This window comes from Homalodisca vitripennis, chromosome 2 (genome assembly GCF_021130785.1).
Source record: "Homalodisca vitripennis isolate AUS2020 chromosome 2, UT_GWSS_2.1, whole genome shotgun sequence".
In the NCBI taxonomy this organism is placed as follows: domain Eukaryota; kingdom Metazoa; phylum Arthropoda; class Insecta; order Hemiptera; family Cicadellidae; genus Homalodisca; species Homalodisca vitripennis.
The window spans coordinates 167,319,765-167,337,745 of record NC_060208.1 but is presented as its reverse complement, the minus strand read 5'-3'; the positions used below and the strand labels follow the sequence as shown (position 1 = coordinate 167,337,745).

General features: G+C 33.3%; 1 protein-coding gene across 1 annotated transcript; it reads right to left on the bottom strand.

Annotated features, from left to right (window-relative positions):
- Positions 1 to 2,445: 2,445 nt before the first annotated feature.
- LOC124356366 lies at positions 2,446 to 5,029 on the bottom strand. Its single transcript, XM_046807550.1, has 2 exons — positions 4,880 to 5,029; positions 2,446 to 2,853 (listed from the first exon to the last, which is right to left on the bottom strand). The coding sequence occupies exons 1-2, from the start codon at positions 4,984 to 4,986 to the stop codon at positions 2,511 to 2,513; spliced, it is 450 nt and encodes a 149-aa protein (XP_046663506.1). The 5' UTR covers positions 4,987 to 5,029; the 3' UTR covers positions 2,446 to 2,510.
- Positions 5,030 to 17,981: the final 12,952 nt, after the last annotated feature.

The window sequence follows — 17,981 nt, the reverse complement described above, 5'->3', positions numbered from 1 at the left end:
GTAACAAAAACAAATTAAGAAAACAAGAACCAATACCAGTTCCAAAGCCTAAATTAGCATTGTTTTCAAATAGTTATTGTTTTTTTGGACCTAAAATGTTTAGTATAATTTCTTCAATTATTAGTTGTGAGAATATAAAGTTAATTTCAAAAACATTAAAGAAATGGTTATTGGGTTTTGATAAATTAGATTTTCTTCTCTGCATAGATTCTTAGTTAATTGAAGAAGGCAACAGTAAATTTTAGTTTGAATTTATTTAAGTGGATTTTCATTTGTAACTGCAGTAGCATACTTTTAATAATTTTTTTAGGAGCTTATAAAAAAATCAAAGTTTTTTTTAATTTTCTTTGAGCTGAAACAGATTTTTGTTATAAAAGGAATCTCTCCACAGGCACTTGCCTATAGAGGCCCTAGTTATTTTTGAAAATATTTCTTTTAATTTACGAGTGTTTTTTTTAATTTTATTTACAAGAATGTTAAATTTTTCTTTGTTTGCCCATTATGTTCGTACATTGTGTATACATTTGGTTGTTTAGGTTACTTTATTGATTTATTACATTGTGTATATAATGTTTTATTGTAATATTGTTGTAATATTTTCAAAAATAAATCATATTCTATTTTATTCTAATTAGTATGATCATTCTACTTGGTCAATGTAAACCAAGGACGGGTTTTTCACCGTCCTTTGAGAGAGGGGAGTGGATCCCTATGATAAACATCATTATATATACAGTTAATATAAAACCTTTTCAATCCGATAAATTTTAACAAAAATGTTTGTAATCTTTTATGTGATAACTTTTAATACTGCACAACTAGTCTAAACAAATTTGTTAGGTTTAAGAGATAAACAATTTTATACACAACTCTTAACACCCTCGGTAATTTCAATCGCCATGCACAACGCAACTCGACGGTGTCAACAATCTTAAAACTACCTTCCATTGCAAAGATTTGCTTTCTACTTGCAATAATACTTAGGTGCATTACGTGGCTCACACATTGTTTGTTACTGCTGGGAACTGATGTATAGCTCAAGAGGCTGACATTAGTTCCTAATTTCAGCCAGCGTGCCCTTAAATTTAATATGTAATCTACCACACTGGTAGTGACAGAAGGGGCTGATAGTTTAACATGTGAGTAGTAAGTGCAGTTCTAAGGCCTAGAATGTTGTCAAATCTTAACAAAATAATAGTTAACTTTGTACCATCAACATCAGTTTAAACATTTGACCTATTTAAACTGTCAGAACACTTATTAAACAATGTATTATTAGACATATTCAATGTCAATGCTCTCCTTTTAAGCAATACCCTCTCCAGCAGTTGTACACAATACTGGTGAGTTTATATTTAGTCCTAATTATGGTTAAACATTAGATAAGTTGCAGGAGCTTTCAACTGGCTATTCAATTAAGAAATAGTGATACATAATTTGACGCTAGTTCAGCTCAAAACTGTGTGCAAAATTCAAAATTATTCCTCTGAGTATACTTAAGATTTTTTACTAGACAATTTACGTGATATCCAGTTGAAGCTAGAGTGTTTAAAATCTCAGTAGGCTATACATTCTAGAATGTTAATAATAAGAATTAGATGGCATTTACATGAAAAATATATACTATATACATATACACAACAAGAAATTTGTATTTTAGTTATACCAAGGTCTATGAAAGGGTTAACACTTGAGAGACCAAATAGTGTAGTATATTATATAAGTTTGGAGTATAATTTACATTTATAGTTCCATTATTTGAAGAAAGCATTGAATATATAATTAATTTAAATGTTATACCCTAACTGAAATATTGAATGTCACTAACAAATTATAATAAATATTTAAACTGTAGGAACATGGGATGAACAAAATTAGTTCGTGGTTTCTTGAAATAAATATAATACAAGTGCCAAAACATGTTTGAATACGTAAAACTTAAAATATGTAATTATAAAGATCAAGCGAAAAGAATATTAAAGATTAATAGTACTTACAAAAGGTATTTAAATCTCCGTTATTTAAGGATTGTAATACATGGAGATATTTATACCAATGTGCCTAAAAGTCATCTCTAATAAACCCTGGACTATGCTGGTTTTGAAGAATGAAAAAAGTAATAAGCAAAAGAGTTTACTATCACGAAAATGTAGAAAAGGGTTTTATTAGAAGTGCTTGAAATATTCATATATAAATTCTCGTACGAATATGATAAGATCATTTTCCTAAATAAATAATCAACATCGTAATAATTTAACACTTTTTTGTACGACAGCTAAGTTTAAATGAAAATGCAAATGGATGTTGTTGTAATGTCAGGAAGATATGAAATCTTATAACTGAATTCGCACTAGTTTGTGTAAAAACTTTAGTAACACAACACGGAAAAATCACATGGTGTATTAGAGGTAATGAGGAAAATGAAGAAAACCCTCAGACAAAGAATTTACCAGTATACTGATAAGCATTTATTCGGCTAAGTGTATTTTAGTAAATAAATAGTGAAGGAATTAATTATCGATGTCTAAAGGAGGACTAGGTCTAGGGTTAGCACAGGGGTGGAACATTTTGAACTCTTTCAGTACGAAAGCTTGTTCAACGGTAACGATAGTCGCCCTCCAAGTGACCCAGACTTCGAGGTCATAAAAGGTCAAGCCTCTACCGGTGACCTTGAGGCCAAAATATGTGTCGTAGATCCCACCGGCCACCAGATGACATTGGACGGATGGGTACTGATAGGGCGTAGTGACGACGATCTTGTCGATTTTAAATCGATACTCGTAACAGGTGTTGAAGTGGAGGACTACAGCTCCCGTGTCGAAGTTGTGTTCTAAATGTCCCAGGAAAGCGTACCTAAAATATATTACAGTATTATTCGTAACTTTTTAATCAATTAGTATTTTGTAAACAATACACAGAAATTTGAAGTTAAGACAAGTAGATTTGCAAGTAAAACGAAACTTTTTTTAACCATTTATATATTAAAAAAGTGTATGTTAAAAAGTACGTAATATATATTAAATTGTGTAAATGGCAATTGCTTTATTTAATTTCAATAAACATTGAATCACCAAAAGTACTTGCTCCGCCAGGAGTAATAAGTATATGTATATATTTGTTATTGTTCTTAACTTTGAAAATAATTGGATGCAGTTAAATACGTTGAAGTGTTGTAGAAGTTTTGTTTTATATATTTTTTTATTATTTTAAATACGAGCAACTCTATTGGAATTTAAGCCAGTAATCATTTATTAACAACCTATTTCCAGGACTTTTTTTGTGATTTCAATATATTTTCTTTGGTTATTCACACCATATGTAATTCTAGCCATACCGTGATTATAAAATGTAGGTACTTTACACTCGAAACTGATTAAATCACATAAACGTGGTCATCGTAATGAATTTTAGCAATTAAGTTTATGTTTAATAGGTATAATTGGTTTTTTAACCTATTTTAACATATATTTATAACTCAAAAATATTACAAATAGCCTCTTAAGAAGGAAATAAATTATTAACTATCATGATAGCTGTACAGTACCGCTGTTATTAGTGTGATCCTTATAAAATTAGTACTCCTCTTAAAAGTACGTCTTGATTGCATATTTATGGTAGTATACCTAGATCATGCAGAGAGATAATCAGTTATATATATATAAGCTTATATATATATATATATATATATATATATATATATACATCTACATATACATCATATATATAAGCTCTATCTGACGATAGTACAATAATATCAGGGCAGTTGTTGTGGTCGCTGTATGTAGGAACTCTCGATTAGTTAAAAAACGAAAGAGGCTGCCGAACAGACTGTCTGGCTATGTATACTATTTTTGTTAACTCTCAGTCCATGGATGTGATCTTAATATTGTAAGAGAGATAAGCAGAATAAATGGTCTAAAAATCTAATTTACTTTTTTAGGTTAATAAACAATATGTTTCTAACTATAATATATGGTTAGATAGAGGAAGTTAAATCTAATTTTTTTCGCGTATAAATGAACGTATACACTCTATAAAGATGTAATGATTTGCATTGAGAAGAGAGATGCAACATTATTGACACAAAATTGCCGGTTCTTCTGACTATATTATGCTTACATCAACTTCTTTGGAAACATTCAATTTACAAGCGGAAGATTGTGATATAATTATACAACGTCAAACAGTAAGCTTCATGTGTGTATTATAATTACACACAGTATGCAACGCATTATAATTTAGTGTGTATATCTTTTCCACTCGCAATACAATAACTAGGACTGAGACAAACACCTCAAACTCTGGACTCGTCATTAAATGCTGTTATTATTCTTTTATGTAATACAAAAATATATAAATTTATCTTTTATAAAGAAACAAATATAAATAGAGGCTAAATGCAATTTTGATTCAATAGGAAAAAATCATTTACACGATCGTGCATTATTCTACTTTTTTTGCTACTAATAAATTATTGAATAATTCTCCAGAGGGCGTCAAAAAAAATTTGTTTCAAGCTAGTTTCGGTAAGTACACGTTTTCTATAATCTATTGAATTGTGTTTCGTATTAAACCTATAAGTAGAGAGCAAACTTAGCAAATGTCAATACTATTAGGATCTCTACCAGCAATGAAATATAAAGTAGCCCCCCTTTGAAGATTTATTACAAATGAATACGTTATTTGGTAGTTACTACAATCGAAAACGACAACTAGTGACACTAATTGTGATTTTTTGAACTCCGAATAAAGTATAATTGTTAATATCGGCACATAAGGATTACCCAGGGATTACTTTTGACGTATTTAATTTTAATTCATAAACAAGAGATATATTTCTAGTGAAACCTAATTTTTAGTTTCAATTTAATTTACTTACTTTGTAGATCCTCTATACTGCCCGATGACATAGGAAGGAGTGCCCTTGGTGGCGGAAGAGAACGGCACTAATGCGACTGTGATACACAGCCACAGAGCGAGAGACATGTTGGCCCAGCCTTGCTAATGGTGAGGAATCATGCGTAACTCAACTTATATGTTTATTGCGCAATTGTCATCGGATGATCACATTCTTGTTGAACAAAAGAAGGTATTCAGTTCTTATAACAATAGACACAATTTTGCTCGCCATATGTTCTCATCAATGATACACGTAGTACTCGCCATATGATGTGTAAAAGGATAATAATGCTTAAAGTTGTCATTAGAAAACTGTTGTTGTTTAATAAATTTTTACAACAACACTTGTAATTTCATTATTATTACAGTTTGAATGTCAATAATAAGGAAAAGATTGATGTTTTTTGCAAATCTTAAATAAACTGCAATCTTGAATGCTCATAACTCGAAACTTTTAGTCCTATAAGACCAAATATTTCATAGATGAGGTACACTTTTTTCGAGTATTTTATTGCAGAATTGTTGAATTATATGAATGCAAGTTGTTTAAAATTTAAACTTTATAATATTATAATATGTAACTAAAATGAAACTTGCAATTTTATAGAATCAAGAATCATTCATTTCATTTTTCGCTCTCGATATCTACTCTTAACATAAGGAAATAGATGAAGATTTATTTTTGATACGCTTCATGTGTGAAACCAATTTGATTGTCCGTGACTATAGTTAATGTCTTTCTCTTGTCTCATAAGATAACTGGATTTAGACTGCTACCCTACGGTTATTCTTATTTTAAGCTCATAACAATCTTTATATATTTTACATTTTAAAGACAACTAGTAAAGAGTAAAACTGTCCTTTAAGAAGTGGTGTGGGAATGATAATTTCTTATGGAGGCTGCGATTGTTTACAAAGGTATTTTCCACCTCAGGATATTTCTCATTTGTGGGTGTCCCAAAGTTTAGACTCGATGACAGTCTTACATAATATAGAACTCCATAGTATAGATTAAAAAGACGATGAGAAGTAAATAATTCGTATTATAATCGTGTTCCTACAGTACTATGACAGTTATCGTGAATGCTCGAGTAATGAGTTGTCCAGGCTCGAGCCTCTATTATGATCGTATTCCTACTGTACTATGACAGTTATCGTGAATGCTCGAGTAATGAGTTGTCCAGGCTCGAGCCTCTATTATGATCGTATCCCTACAGTACTATGACAGTTGTCGTGAATGCTCGAGTAATGATTTGTCCAGGCTCGAGCCTCTGTTATGATCGTATTCCTACAGTACTATGACAGTTACCGTGAATGTTCTAGTAATGAGTTGTCCAGGCTCGAGCCTCTATTATGATCGTATTCCTACAGTAATATTACAGTTATCGTGAATGCTCGAGTAATAAGTCGTCCAGGTTCAAGCCTCTGTTACGATCGTATTCCTACAGTACTATGACAGTTGTCGTGAATGCTCGAGTAATGATTTGTCCAGGCTCGAGCCTCTGTTATGATCGTATTCCTACAGTACTATGACAGTTACCGTGAATGTTCTAGTAATGAGTTGTCCAGGCTCGAGCCTCTATTATGATCGTATTCCTACAGTAATATTACAGTTATCGTGAATGCTCGAGTAATAAGTCGTCCAGGTTCGAGCCTCTGTTATGATCGTATTCCTACAGAACTATGACAGTTATCGTGAATGCTCGAGTAATGAGTTGTCCAGGCTCGAGCCTCTATAATGATCGTATTCCTACAGTAATATTACAGTTATCGTGAATGCTCGAGTAATAAATAAGTCGTCCAGGTTCAAGCCTCTGTTACGATCGTATTCCTACAGTACTATGACAGTTGTCGTGAATGCTCGAGTAATGATTTGTCCAGGCTCGAGCCTCTGTTATGATCGTATTCCTACAGTACTATGACAGTTACCGTGAATGTTCTAGTAATGAGTTGTCCAGGCTCGAGCCTCTATTATGATCGTATTCCTACAGTAATATTACAGTTATCGTGAATGCTCGAGTAATAAGTCGTCCAGGTTCGAGCCTCTGTTATGATCGTATTCCTACAGAACTATGACAGTTATCGTGAATGCTCGAGTAATGAGTTGTCCAGGCTCGAGCCTCTATAATGATCGTATCCCTACAGTACTATGACAGTTGTCGTGAATGCTCGAGTAATGAGTTGTCCAGGCTCGAGCCTCTGTTATGATCGTATTCCTACAGAACTATGACAGTTATCGTAAATGCTCTAGTAATAAGTCGTCCAGGTTCGAGCCTCTATAGTGATCGTATTCCTACAGTACTATGACAGTTATCGTGAATGCTCGAGTAATGAGTTGTCCAGGCTCAAGCCTCTATAATGATCGTATCCCTACAGTACTATGACAGTTGTCGTGAATGCTCGAGTAATGAGTTGTCCAGGCTCGAGCCTCTGTTATGATCGTATTCCTACAGAACTATGACAGTTATCGTAAATGCTCTAGTAATGAGTTGTCCAGGCTCGAGCCTCTATTATGATCGTATTAATACAGTAATATGGCAGTTATCGTGAATACTCGAGTAATGAGTCGTCCAAGTTCGAGCTTCTATTATGAACTCCATAAATCTTTAGTTCGACTTGTCTAATTAAAAGTAATTACACATTAAATGAGTATAGTCGCGAAAATAAACGTTTTATTGAAATTATTCTTTGAGTCAGTTTGTTACTTTTGGCCTACAGTTAATGATATGCATGCTTCATTGTATCAAAATTTATAATCGATTTTAAACATCCTATATTCAATATAATTGTAGAAAAGTATAATGCTTTAATGCCCCATCTTTCAATCGTTACTGCTAGACAAACCATATGATAACTATGATTTCAGAATTAATATAATATATCGTTATTCGTCATCTAATTATATTCGATGATAATCTACTTTCTTATTTAATAGATTTTATATTCCCGTACATTTTATGGCTTGGTTATGTCTTTAAAGTAATTTTGTACTAGTAAATATGCAATACTTTTCGTTATATTATTAAGATCGTTAAAGTTCATAAGACATTTTATGCTATGGGTAATGGCTCAAATCCGCACACTAACAATTATATTTAAAAAAGAAAATTTATAATGCGCGGTGTTCATTACTTACATATTGTATAGCACTTGAGCATTCGATCTCTGAGATTTATGTGACTAACTTCCGCTCCACATTAAGAGTCTCAACATTTACTTTTCCCATATCTCGGCCTTCTATCAGCAACGGCATCAACAAATCTTCTCCTTTAAATGATTAGTTACTTTCAAAGGGTCTTGGAATTTTAAATTAATACACATTTGATAATACGAAATATAATCAACAGCGTATTTAAATAAAAGAATACGATAACATAAACTAACTTGTTTTTAATTGGCTAGTTCATATTACTTATTTTAGGTAATCTGATCTATAATTTGTGATTATGTAGTCAAGGTTTAGGTACGGAATACAATCGTGATAATTAATCAGTTATAAAGTATTACCAATATTTTCATAAGTACCACTATTTGTAATATAAACATAGAATTATAAATTTGTTAAATGTTTAATTTTTAGTGAATTAAAAATTCAGTGTTACGATTTCAGATATCAAAATCCATGAACATCTTATTTAACCATTTAGGAAGACAGACGAGTCTTACTTAATGCCGCTCCTAGCGGACTGAATGCAAACACATGAGCCTGATTCGATGTATGTACTGCGTCCTTACTATCGACATAGTTCTATAATTTTTCGACAGATATCGTTAGCGTGTCCTTTGTGAACGTTTTTACTGACTAACAAAATATAGTTTTGGTCAGTTGGCCAACCTTTTGATTCCCTTTGTATATTACTGTAAAGTGTCATCTGTTTGTTTTGAGGCAGTCGACGCCGTTTGCTGCGTGTTTGTATATTGTTTGTAACTTTTTTGTTATGTGCGCGTTATGGATCGTAAAAATTCTTAAGTGGACCGTTATTTAGATAGTGATTTTGAGTTTGATTCCGAAAACAGCAGTGATGAAAGTGTTGAGTACATAATTGTTCAACATGGAGAAAGTAATAAACGGCCTGTTGACTTCCTTGAATTTACGCCTAGCCCTTCCAAATCCAAATTTAGGCAATCACCAAGTTAGTCCCGGCTTTCACCTAGATTATTAGAAGAGTTCGAAGAGAACAGTGAGGTAGGCCTACCTAATAATAATGGTAGTCCTAACCCTATTGAAGACATGGATTTTACTGAAGTTCCAAGTACTAGCACTGATACTAGTATGGAGCCTAAGCCTATGATTTGTAGTACTTCTGAGCCAAATATTGAGACTAATCCAAAACAAAATGTACCTGAAAAAGTTTTGTTTATTGAATAACCTATAACAAAGACTCAGGTCCCCAAAAAACAAAAACCTATTAGGTCTAGGCCTAAAAAATCTCCTACTGTAAGATCTTCAAAAATCCCCCCAAAACGTAAAGCTAGGAAAAATCTAAAGTTTGTTGACAGTGGTTGGCCTTGGTTAGACATAAAAAATGTCCCCAAAAAATTGAGTTTCGTGGTATACCTGGAATAAATGTACACACGCCACGTAGCTTAGGTGACAACCCGACAGAACTTGATACATTTATGCAGTTCGTGGAGGATGAGTTCTGGGATATAATAGTTACAGAAACCAATGATTGCGCTAAAAAACTGTTGGGAACCCTTGGTACGAAGAGGTTGAAGTCAGATAATAAGTGGGTAGATGTTACTAGGGATGAGCTAAAAGTTTACTTTGCGCTTTATGTGAACATGAGCCAGGTGAAAAAGCCTGAACTCAAACACTACTGGACCCATAGTAAAATATTGGAAATACCCATATTTACAGAAACAATTTCATTTGAGAGATTCACTAATATATCTCGATTTCTTCATGTTTATGATAAAAACATTGGAACTGAAAATCACCATGATAAGTTGAAAAACTGAGACCAGTTATTAGATATTTAGAAGTTCCTTCATATGTTGGAGTTATTGCCCATCTTCCACTGGTTACTTTTGCAAATTAAAAATATACAATGGGGATGACAAAAGTGACGAAAAATTGGTTAGTGAAGCTGTCACGCTTGATTTCCTACTGCCTTTCTTCGATATGGGTTATGTTGTTTAACTTGATAATTGGTATTCCTCCCCCTCCTTTCTTTTTTTGTAATATGTCCAATACAGTTTTGTTTGTTAAATTTTAAACATTAAAAATAAGAAGTTGCGTAGCAAACAGCACAATAAGGATTAGAGAGTACAATTTTAGTATGTATACCAAAAATAAGGAATGCAAAACAAATTTCATAAATTTGTTCTCGTTCGATAGATAACCATTGCTATGTATTCAATTTTTTTGTAGATCACTGTAAAAAGAACAATTTTACAATTAAATTCTTAATTAAATAATTTAAAGATTTAATTAAGGATTTTTGAATAAGTAATAATCAATAATCCTGTACCTGTTATTGCAGGGATGGAACGGTTTTATATTGGCCGTACCTTAGTAGTTGCCTTCTTCAGATTTATAAAAGAGAATTCTCGAAAATCAGGAAATCACCATCGGTTAAACCGTAAATCTTTGATAAATCAGGGGTAAGGAATTACATCACGATCTCGCTGTAGTAGTAGATAAATGGGGTCCTGCAGGGAGTTGTTGGAAGAAGGCGTTCACTTTACCAAGTACGAAGATACTAAACAATATTGTAAGATGAAAAATAATTACCAAAATAGAATATTAAATATAAAACGAGTTTCTCACTCAATATAATAATACCGATTCAAAAAAATCTATAAATAACGTTGTAAGTATTTAAGAAACATTCCGCGATGTCGTGGCTGCAGTATTTATATTCAACGCGAATAGATTCTCTCGTAAAGGTAATGAGTTGTGATCAGTCACATTATGCCAGTTTTGTGTCATCAGCATATCTGTATTTCTTAAACTATACAGGGACCATGGTGGTACCCTTCCGGTACAGTTTTCCTAAAATATCAGGAAATTGCTAGTTTATGGATTATTCTTTCATTATTTTTAATATACCGTAACCATAAGTATGGCTAGCCTACATGCATTTGGCCCCGCTAAGTTAAAACTTGTCAGCGGGGTCCAATAATAACAGTTTTGTGATATACTGGTGGAAAAACCAATAAAACTATAATATAACATAAGTGCTAGAAAAATACAATCTAATGAGTCTACTAGTGGTACAAGTGAGCAAATCCATCACAGTGATATAAAGTGGCTACTTTGGGTACTTATTTATACATCTATACCGCTGCCTCCAATCAAATTAATCTAAAGACCAGCGGCACATCACCTGCAAATCCCAGCAATGCTATATTACAGTTCTAGGTTTGATTATTATAGCTTACCTCTATTATACTTAAAATGATTTGACTTAAGAATCACGTGAGGGTATACCGTATGCAGTATTCATGGAAGGGGATGAATTTCCTAACTTACTCCCCCCAAAGGTCTCTCCGGTTTCAAAAACCTGTATTGCACCAGCTGTCAATCTCAAAACTACAGCGTAAGGTGGTTTACTTGCAGTACAGACTGTTCCGTTCCGACCCAAATTTGGTTCGTGAAGGTTATGAGAGTATGAATATAACCTAAAAGTTAAACTTGCAGTGCATTAGCACGAGTAACTTAGACAATTCAAAATAAAAAGTGATTGTCAAGCAAAAGTGTGAGTGAATCATAAATAAAGCAGCTAGTGATACATTTATTTAATCCTACCCTGAAACCTGATTTTACTTTCTTTAAGTGTTTGTGTTATCTTGTGTTTGTGTCTCCTTGTTTTTGTGTTTCCTTGTGTTGGTGTTCATATATTTTTAACAACTAACCAGTCTTTAAAACAATTAATAATGAGTGCAAACAACGTGATCCGTTCCTTATCTCATTCTCTCAGATTTATAGTAGAATTGCTCTACAAATTGTAACTTTTGAACAGATTGATTTTACCTCAATTTTTGATTACCTCAATGTTTGAAAAACCTTTGAAGTTAATGTAAGTTGTTAACTGTTATATATTCCTAACACATCTCAATAATTAGTTATTGCAACTAAGAACCCATACCATTCTCTATCCTGAGGGTCAAGCCCAGCAGTAATACTGCCGGTGATTTTCTATCCGGCAAGTCCACAATCCAGAGACATTATTTAAGTACATGGGCTACCACTTTTTAAGTCCGAGCATCCAACATGGTTTATTTATTGTAGGAGCTTCAAAAGGACGATGGCATATTGAGTCATGTTATGCTTATCATATCATTTGATGTATTATTATTATTGTAGACGTATAGCCTACCAACTGCTGCCTAGCTGTGTGTTAAAGTTTTGTAATAATCCACTGGGGGTATTAAAAAGTTTTTTCATAATCAAGTAAAAACTGGCAAACAGATTACAAAAATTCAACAATGTCACAGTTTTGTGGTGCCTTATTGAACAGCCGTCATATCAATGCACACCCTGACACCCGTACACCCAGCTACCAATTTAATGCAATAAAATATTCATCCCTCAAACTTCCTATTCATACCTTAAACTAAAATTAGGTATATCTAATCAAATACAATATTTGTGAGGCCCACACTAACATATAAACTACCTACAGTTAACTAAATTATAATTAATCTGATTTAACACACAGTGAGAAACCCTTTACCTACTAGCCTAGTCTACCTATATCACAAACCTGATGGCCACACAATGAACTACAACTAATTTCAATAGACATAGTTCCAGGAATATTCTCCTATTCTCTGTTTAACAGGATCAGTTAATAACTTAAGAACCTTACAAATAAACAACTACAGATAAATATCTATTTTATGTAGGCCTGGCATTATTATTGATAATCATAAAACAGTAATGGCTTGTCACTCAATTGACAATGTCAAACAATTTAACAGCTGAAATTTCCAATATTACATTAAAATACATTAAGGAGAATTTAACAGAAACAAAGGCCACACTGCTTACATCAAATCACTATTTGGTAGAATGAATATATTCAAACAGCAATTTAGCTAATACCTGCAGTACAATAAACGGTCATCACCACAGTATTCAGCACTCTAGTTATTTATAACATTAAATTTTATACCCTTAGATTCGAACACCATGTGGTGTTGGCCACTTGAAAGTTCACATGGTGTATCCTAACCGATAATTTGGTTTAGTGATACCGTAAACTAGTAACATCTATGAATCTTACACCTGCAGTATAATAAGCTACCCTCACAACAATACTATATTTTCTAATACAGAAAAGAGTAATTTCAAACTTGTGTCAATCAATTTAATATGAAACCAATATTAAACCAAAATAAATTAAATATAACTACAAAACAAAGGAAAAATTGCCTGAACCAAATCATAACCCGGTAAGGTGGACACTTTAAACCAGAAATAGGAAAGCAGCCAACGCATGCAGTATAATAAGCGGTCACCACTACATCATTCGATAGTTTAGATAATTCTAGCCGAGAATTTCATACCCTGAGATTCAATTGTGGTGCTGTCCACTTAAGAGATCGCAAAGAGTCCACTAACCATTTATCTGGTTGAGTGAAAACCCTTAACTAACAATATCAATAAAGCTTACATTTGCAGTATAATAAGCGGCCACCATCACAGCATTCGACACATCCGGTACAGAATTTCTAATGAATAAATTGAATCCCGAGCTTAATGATGGTTTCGGACGTCCACCTCACCACAGACCAACTTACATATAAATAAACTAAAAAACTTACAGCAACCAAATAATTCTAAAAACATCTACTTCTACATTCAGCAACAACAAAACAAATGGCCTAATGGCTTTACAGTTGATACACAGACAGAACGAATAATGATAAACAACCAAAAAAATTTACAAACTAGTTAACAATGTAATAACATTATATAAAATACCAACAGTTAATAAATGTAAATATACCTACAAGTATTCTCTCTTATTAACAGTATTCAAATGATAACAATAATAATAGGTCTATTTGATCTAATCCTTTGGACTTAGTATTGTGCTGGAGGAAACTGCATCTTATGAGACAGAGCCCTGGAGCAACCAATCGTACACCACAATTTTGAAATTTCTAAAATATTCCTCATTAAGTAAGGACTGGGGCAGGGTGTTATATAATGTGGGCACAATGTAATCAGCTAATCTTTCCCCAAACACAGTTCTTATTTGGGGTACTTTGAATCTTGGTGTGTTCCTTAATGAAGCAGCTGTGTATTTTGTATTTGTAATCTGGTTCTTGTTATTGTTAAAATAATTAAGGAATATGCTAAGTTTATAATAGTCGTCAGGTGTTAGGGTATTAGCTGTAGTATATAACCAGTTATTAGCATATTACCAAATAGTAATTCAAGGCTTGTCTTTTGTAGTTTATTTAAGTGGCACTCTGCAGCTGTTCCATAAATTATTATACCATATCTAATAATAGATTCAATGACAGATTTATATATTATTAATTTATTCTGGGATCTAATAACATTGTTTAATCTGTAGAAAGCAGCAATGCAGGAATTATTTTTTCTAATCACTTGTTCAATGTGGTCCTTCCATGTAAGGCCGTTATCTACAACAATTCCCAGATATACATATTTTTCTACAAGTTTAATTTTAGGGCAATCACAATGTGTATTGAGGTTACCATGGTGATGCAAACATGGACATGTGTGGTATATTATGATTGGGTCTTGTTGTATATATTTATTTCTCAAATGTATATTCATTAAGACAGTCTTGTTTGGATTGATTATGAGTTCCATATCATGCATCCATTTTATTAATTTTGTCAAATGCCTTCTGAAGCATGTTTTGAGTTGTAATTAAGTTTTTATGAGATGCAATAACCAGTAAATCATCCGCATATCCCCATATGTTAACATTGTTTAAAATTCTAAATATATTATTTATATAAAAATGAAAAAGTACCGGCCCCAAATTACTTTCCTGTGGAACACCTAGATTGGAAAATTGATTTTCCCTAAATGTTCGCTCAATTTTTACTCTAAATGACCTGTTATTGAGGTAAGACCTAAACCAGGCCAGTGGAGGTCCAGTAATACCCACCCCTTCAAGTACCTTACTCATTTTCCCACGGTCAATAGTATCGAATGCCTTACTTAAATCAATGAACAGGGCTAGAATGTAACACCCTTTATCAATCTGTATATTAAGGTATTCACCAACAGACTTTAATAGGCTCTTAATACTTTTCCCTTTTTGGAATGCAAATTGGCTATCACTTAATACAGAGCATTCTACTAAGAATTTATTCAATGAGCAACATAAATTTCAAAAATCTTTTCCAGGCATGGGAGTAAAGCGATCGGTCTATAGTTTTCGCTATGTCCTCTAGGACCTTTCTTGTAAATAGGTCTCACATCAGACGTTTTTAAGCAGTCGGGAAATACCCCAGTCCTAACAGACAAGTTTATAGCTTTCACTAATGCAGGGTTCATTCTTTCAGATGCATTTTTAATGTCTTTAAATCTGACAGAGTCAATTCCACATCCTTTGTTTATGTCACAGTTATGTATGATTTTCTTTATAGACTCTTCAGTAGCACTTGGTATGTAAAATCCATGTCTACTATTTCCATTTACTACTATTTCATCTTTATTGTTGCAAGTATGTTTTAGTTCTAACACCCCATATTTAAATTCCTCAGCAAAGTTATTGGAGACCTGCCTTGCCGAACCCGTCATAGACATAATTATTTGCTCGTCTATAGATCTATTTTTGGCACGGCCCAATAATTTATTAACTCCTTTCCACGTTTTCCTACTATTATTAGCCACTGTATTAAAATAGTTCTTAAAATATTCGTCTTTTCTTTTCTTAATATCCCTGTTTACTATGTTCCTAAATGAAGTGTAAGTTAGCTTATGTGCAATATTTCCGGGATCGGCCTTCCACACTCTAAACAGCCTATCCCTCTCCTTAGTAATAGCTCTTAGGCTATTAGTCATCCATTCTTTCTCAGTTCTAGTCTGTTTATTATTTTTATTATTTATTCTGAAAGTCTTTTTGCTGTCACTTATTGCAGTTGAAAATTGGTTTACCAAATAATTAAAAGCAAGGTTGGCATTAGTCATTGGCATGTTCTCCCAATCCAAACTATCAATCCTTTGCTTAAGTTTGTTTTCGTCAATTATTTCTCTTTGGATTTGATTTTGAGTTGAGCATTCGGTGGGAAGCAAACCATACACCATCCTAACAGCTATAGGATAATGGTCCGAGATTTTTGTTTTTATTATACCACCCTGTATTTCATCTAAATTAATTAAATCTCTAACGTATATGTGGTCAATACAAGTCTGAGTTAATCTCCCATCTCGAACCTCCTCTCTAGTGTAATTCGAGATCACCGCTGTTAAACCTTTTGAGAACAGTAATGTTTCATATTCTTGGCTAATTTTATCTGAGAAGTTCTTAATATCAATATTAGTATCGCCAATCTAAATCACATTTCCACGCAAAAATTTACTGTTTATCATGTCCTCAACTTCCTTTAAGAATGATCGCGGACCACAGCCAGTGCTCTGAGTCGGGGGTCTATATAAAGATAACAACAAAATCTGTGCACGACCTACAGGTTCAACTGGCTCAACCATGCCACATATACATTCAAATGAGTTTGCATTTAAATTGACAACTGTAAATTTAACTTTTCTAACGTATAGTACCAGGCCACCACCATCCTTACCTATTCTACAATTACAAACCTTTAAAAAACCATCAATATTGTAACCAGCCAAATCATGTTCAGAACAATTTATCTCTGAAAGTACAATTATATCTATTTTTTCTATGTTGCACAATATCTGTAATACAAAAGTATCCCAATTTTTCTAATTGACCTTATATTTAAATATATTACATTAATGCCTAACGACCTATGTACATTCGAGCAATGCATGAACCAACTTTCAAAACATAAATAACTGTCAGAATGCAAGTCTATCTCATATTCTATGTTTTTTGATATATTAATAATTAAAAAAAGAGTGATACATCTTAAAACAACCAATCTCTATACAAGGATGAGATGCAAATTCAATGAGATATATTAGTTTTTGATTAGCTAACCAATTTTGTTAATGTCATCTAATGTTTTATGACAATAATGTTTCTATCTTCCTCATTTTTCTTAACCATGATTTTTCAATTTTTGAACCAAACAAACCTGTGGCCGTGGATCCTTGCTCTGGATTTAGCCTCCTTCAGAAGTCCCTTGAAAAAATAGGTCAGGTTTTCGTTGAAATAAATCTTCTGACCTGACGATTTATCGGACAATCGTGCCTTCTTGCCAGCCAGTAACATGTGTCTCTAGCAGTACTGGTCATGAACTGGATCATTATATCGGGCGGCCTGTCGTCACTCCTTCTGTGTAGTTTGTGCAGTTTATGGATTTGTTCGGGAACATAGGGAACATTGATTTCACCTGCCAGGTCTCTAACCACTTCTTCGGTCTTCTCATCTTCCAACTTTTCTCCACGGACCGGAACACCCTGTATATCAAGGTTGACTCTTCTCCCATATTGGTCCAGGTCATTTAGGCGCTTAGTAAGAGATTTCACATTATCTTCACTCCTCACTAACCTCTTCTTAACCTCACTGAGTTCTCTCTTGGTAACCCTATTTTCCTCCCTTAGTGCTTTTATTTCTTCTATAATTACATCATATTTTTCTGACATAAACTCAAGAGTCTTTTGTACATCATCGACAGTTGTTTTCATTTCCAGTAAACTATCAAGCTTAGCAGCTATGTTAACCGGGACGGAACCACTATGACCTTCCTCGGAAGTACTCGCAGGCTTTTCCTTTCTTCTGCAAGTTGCGCAGGACCACTTAGATTGACCAGCTGTACCCAAGCCCTTCCAAGATTGGCCCCGAATGCTACATTCGCCAAAATGATAGCCTACCCGACATAACCTACAAATGGCGTAGTTCCCATCACTTGACAGCTCTTCTTTACATTTGCCACAATTATTGCTGCCCTCGCTATTTTCCATTGTAGATCAAGTTTAATTTATAATTTGAGCG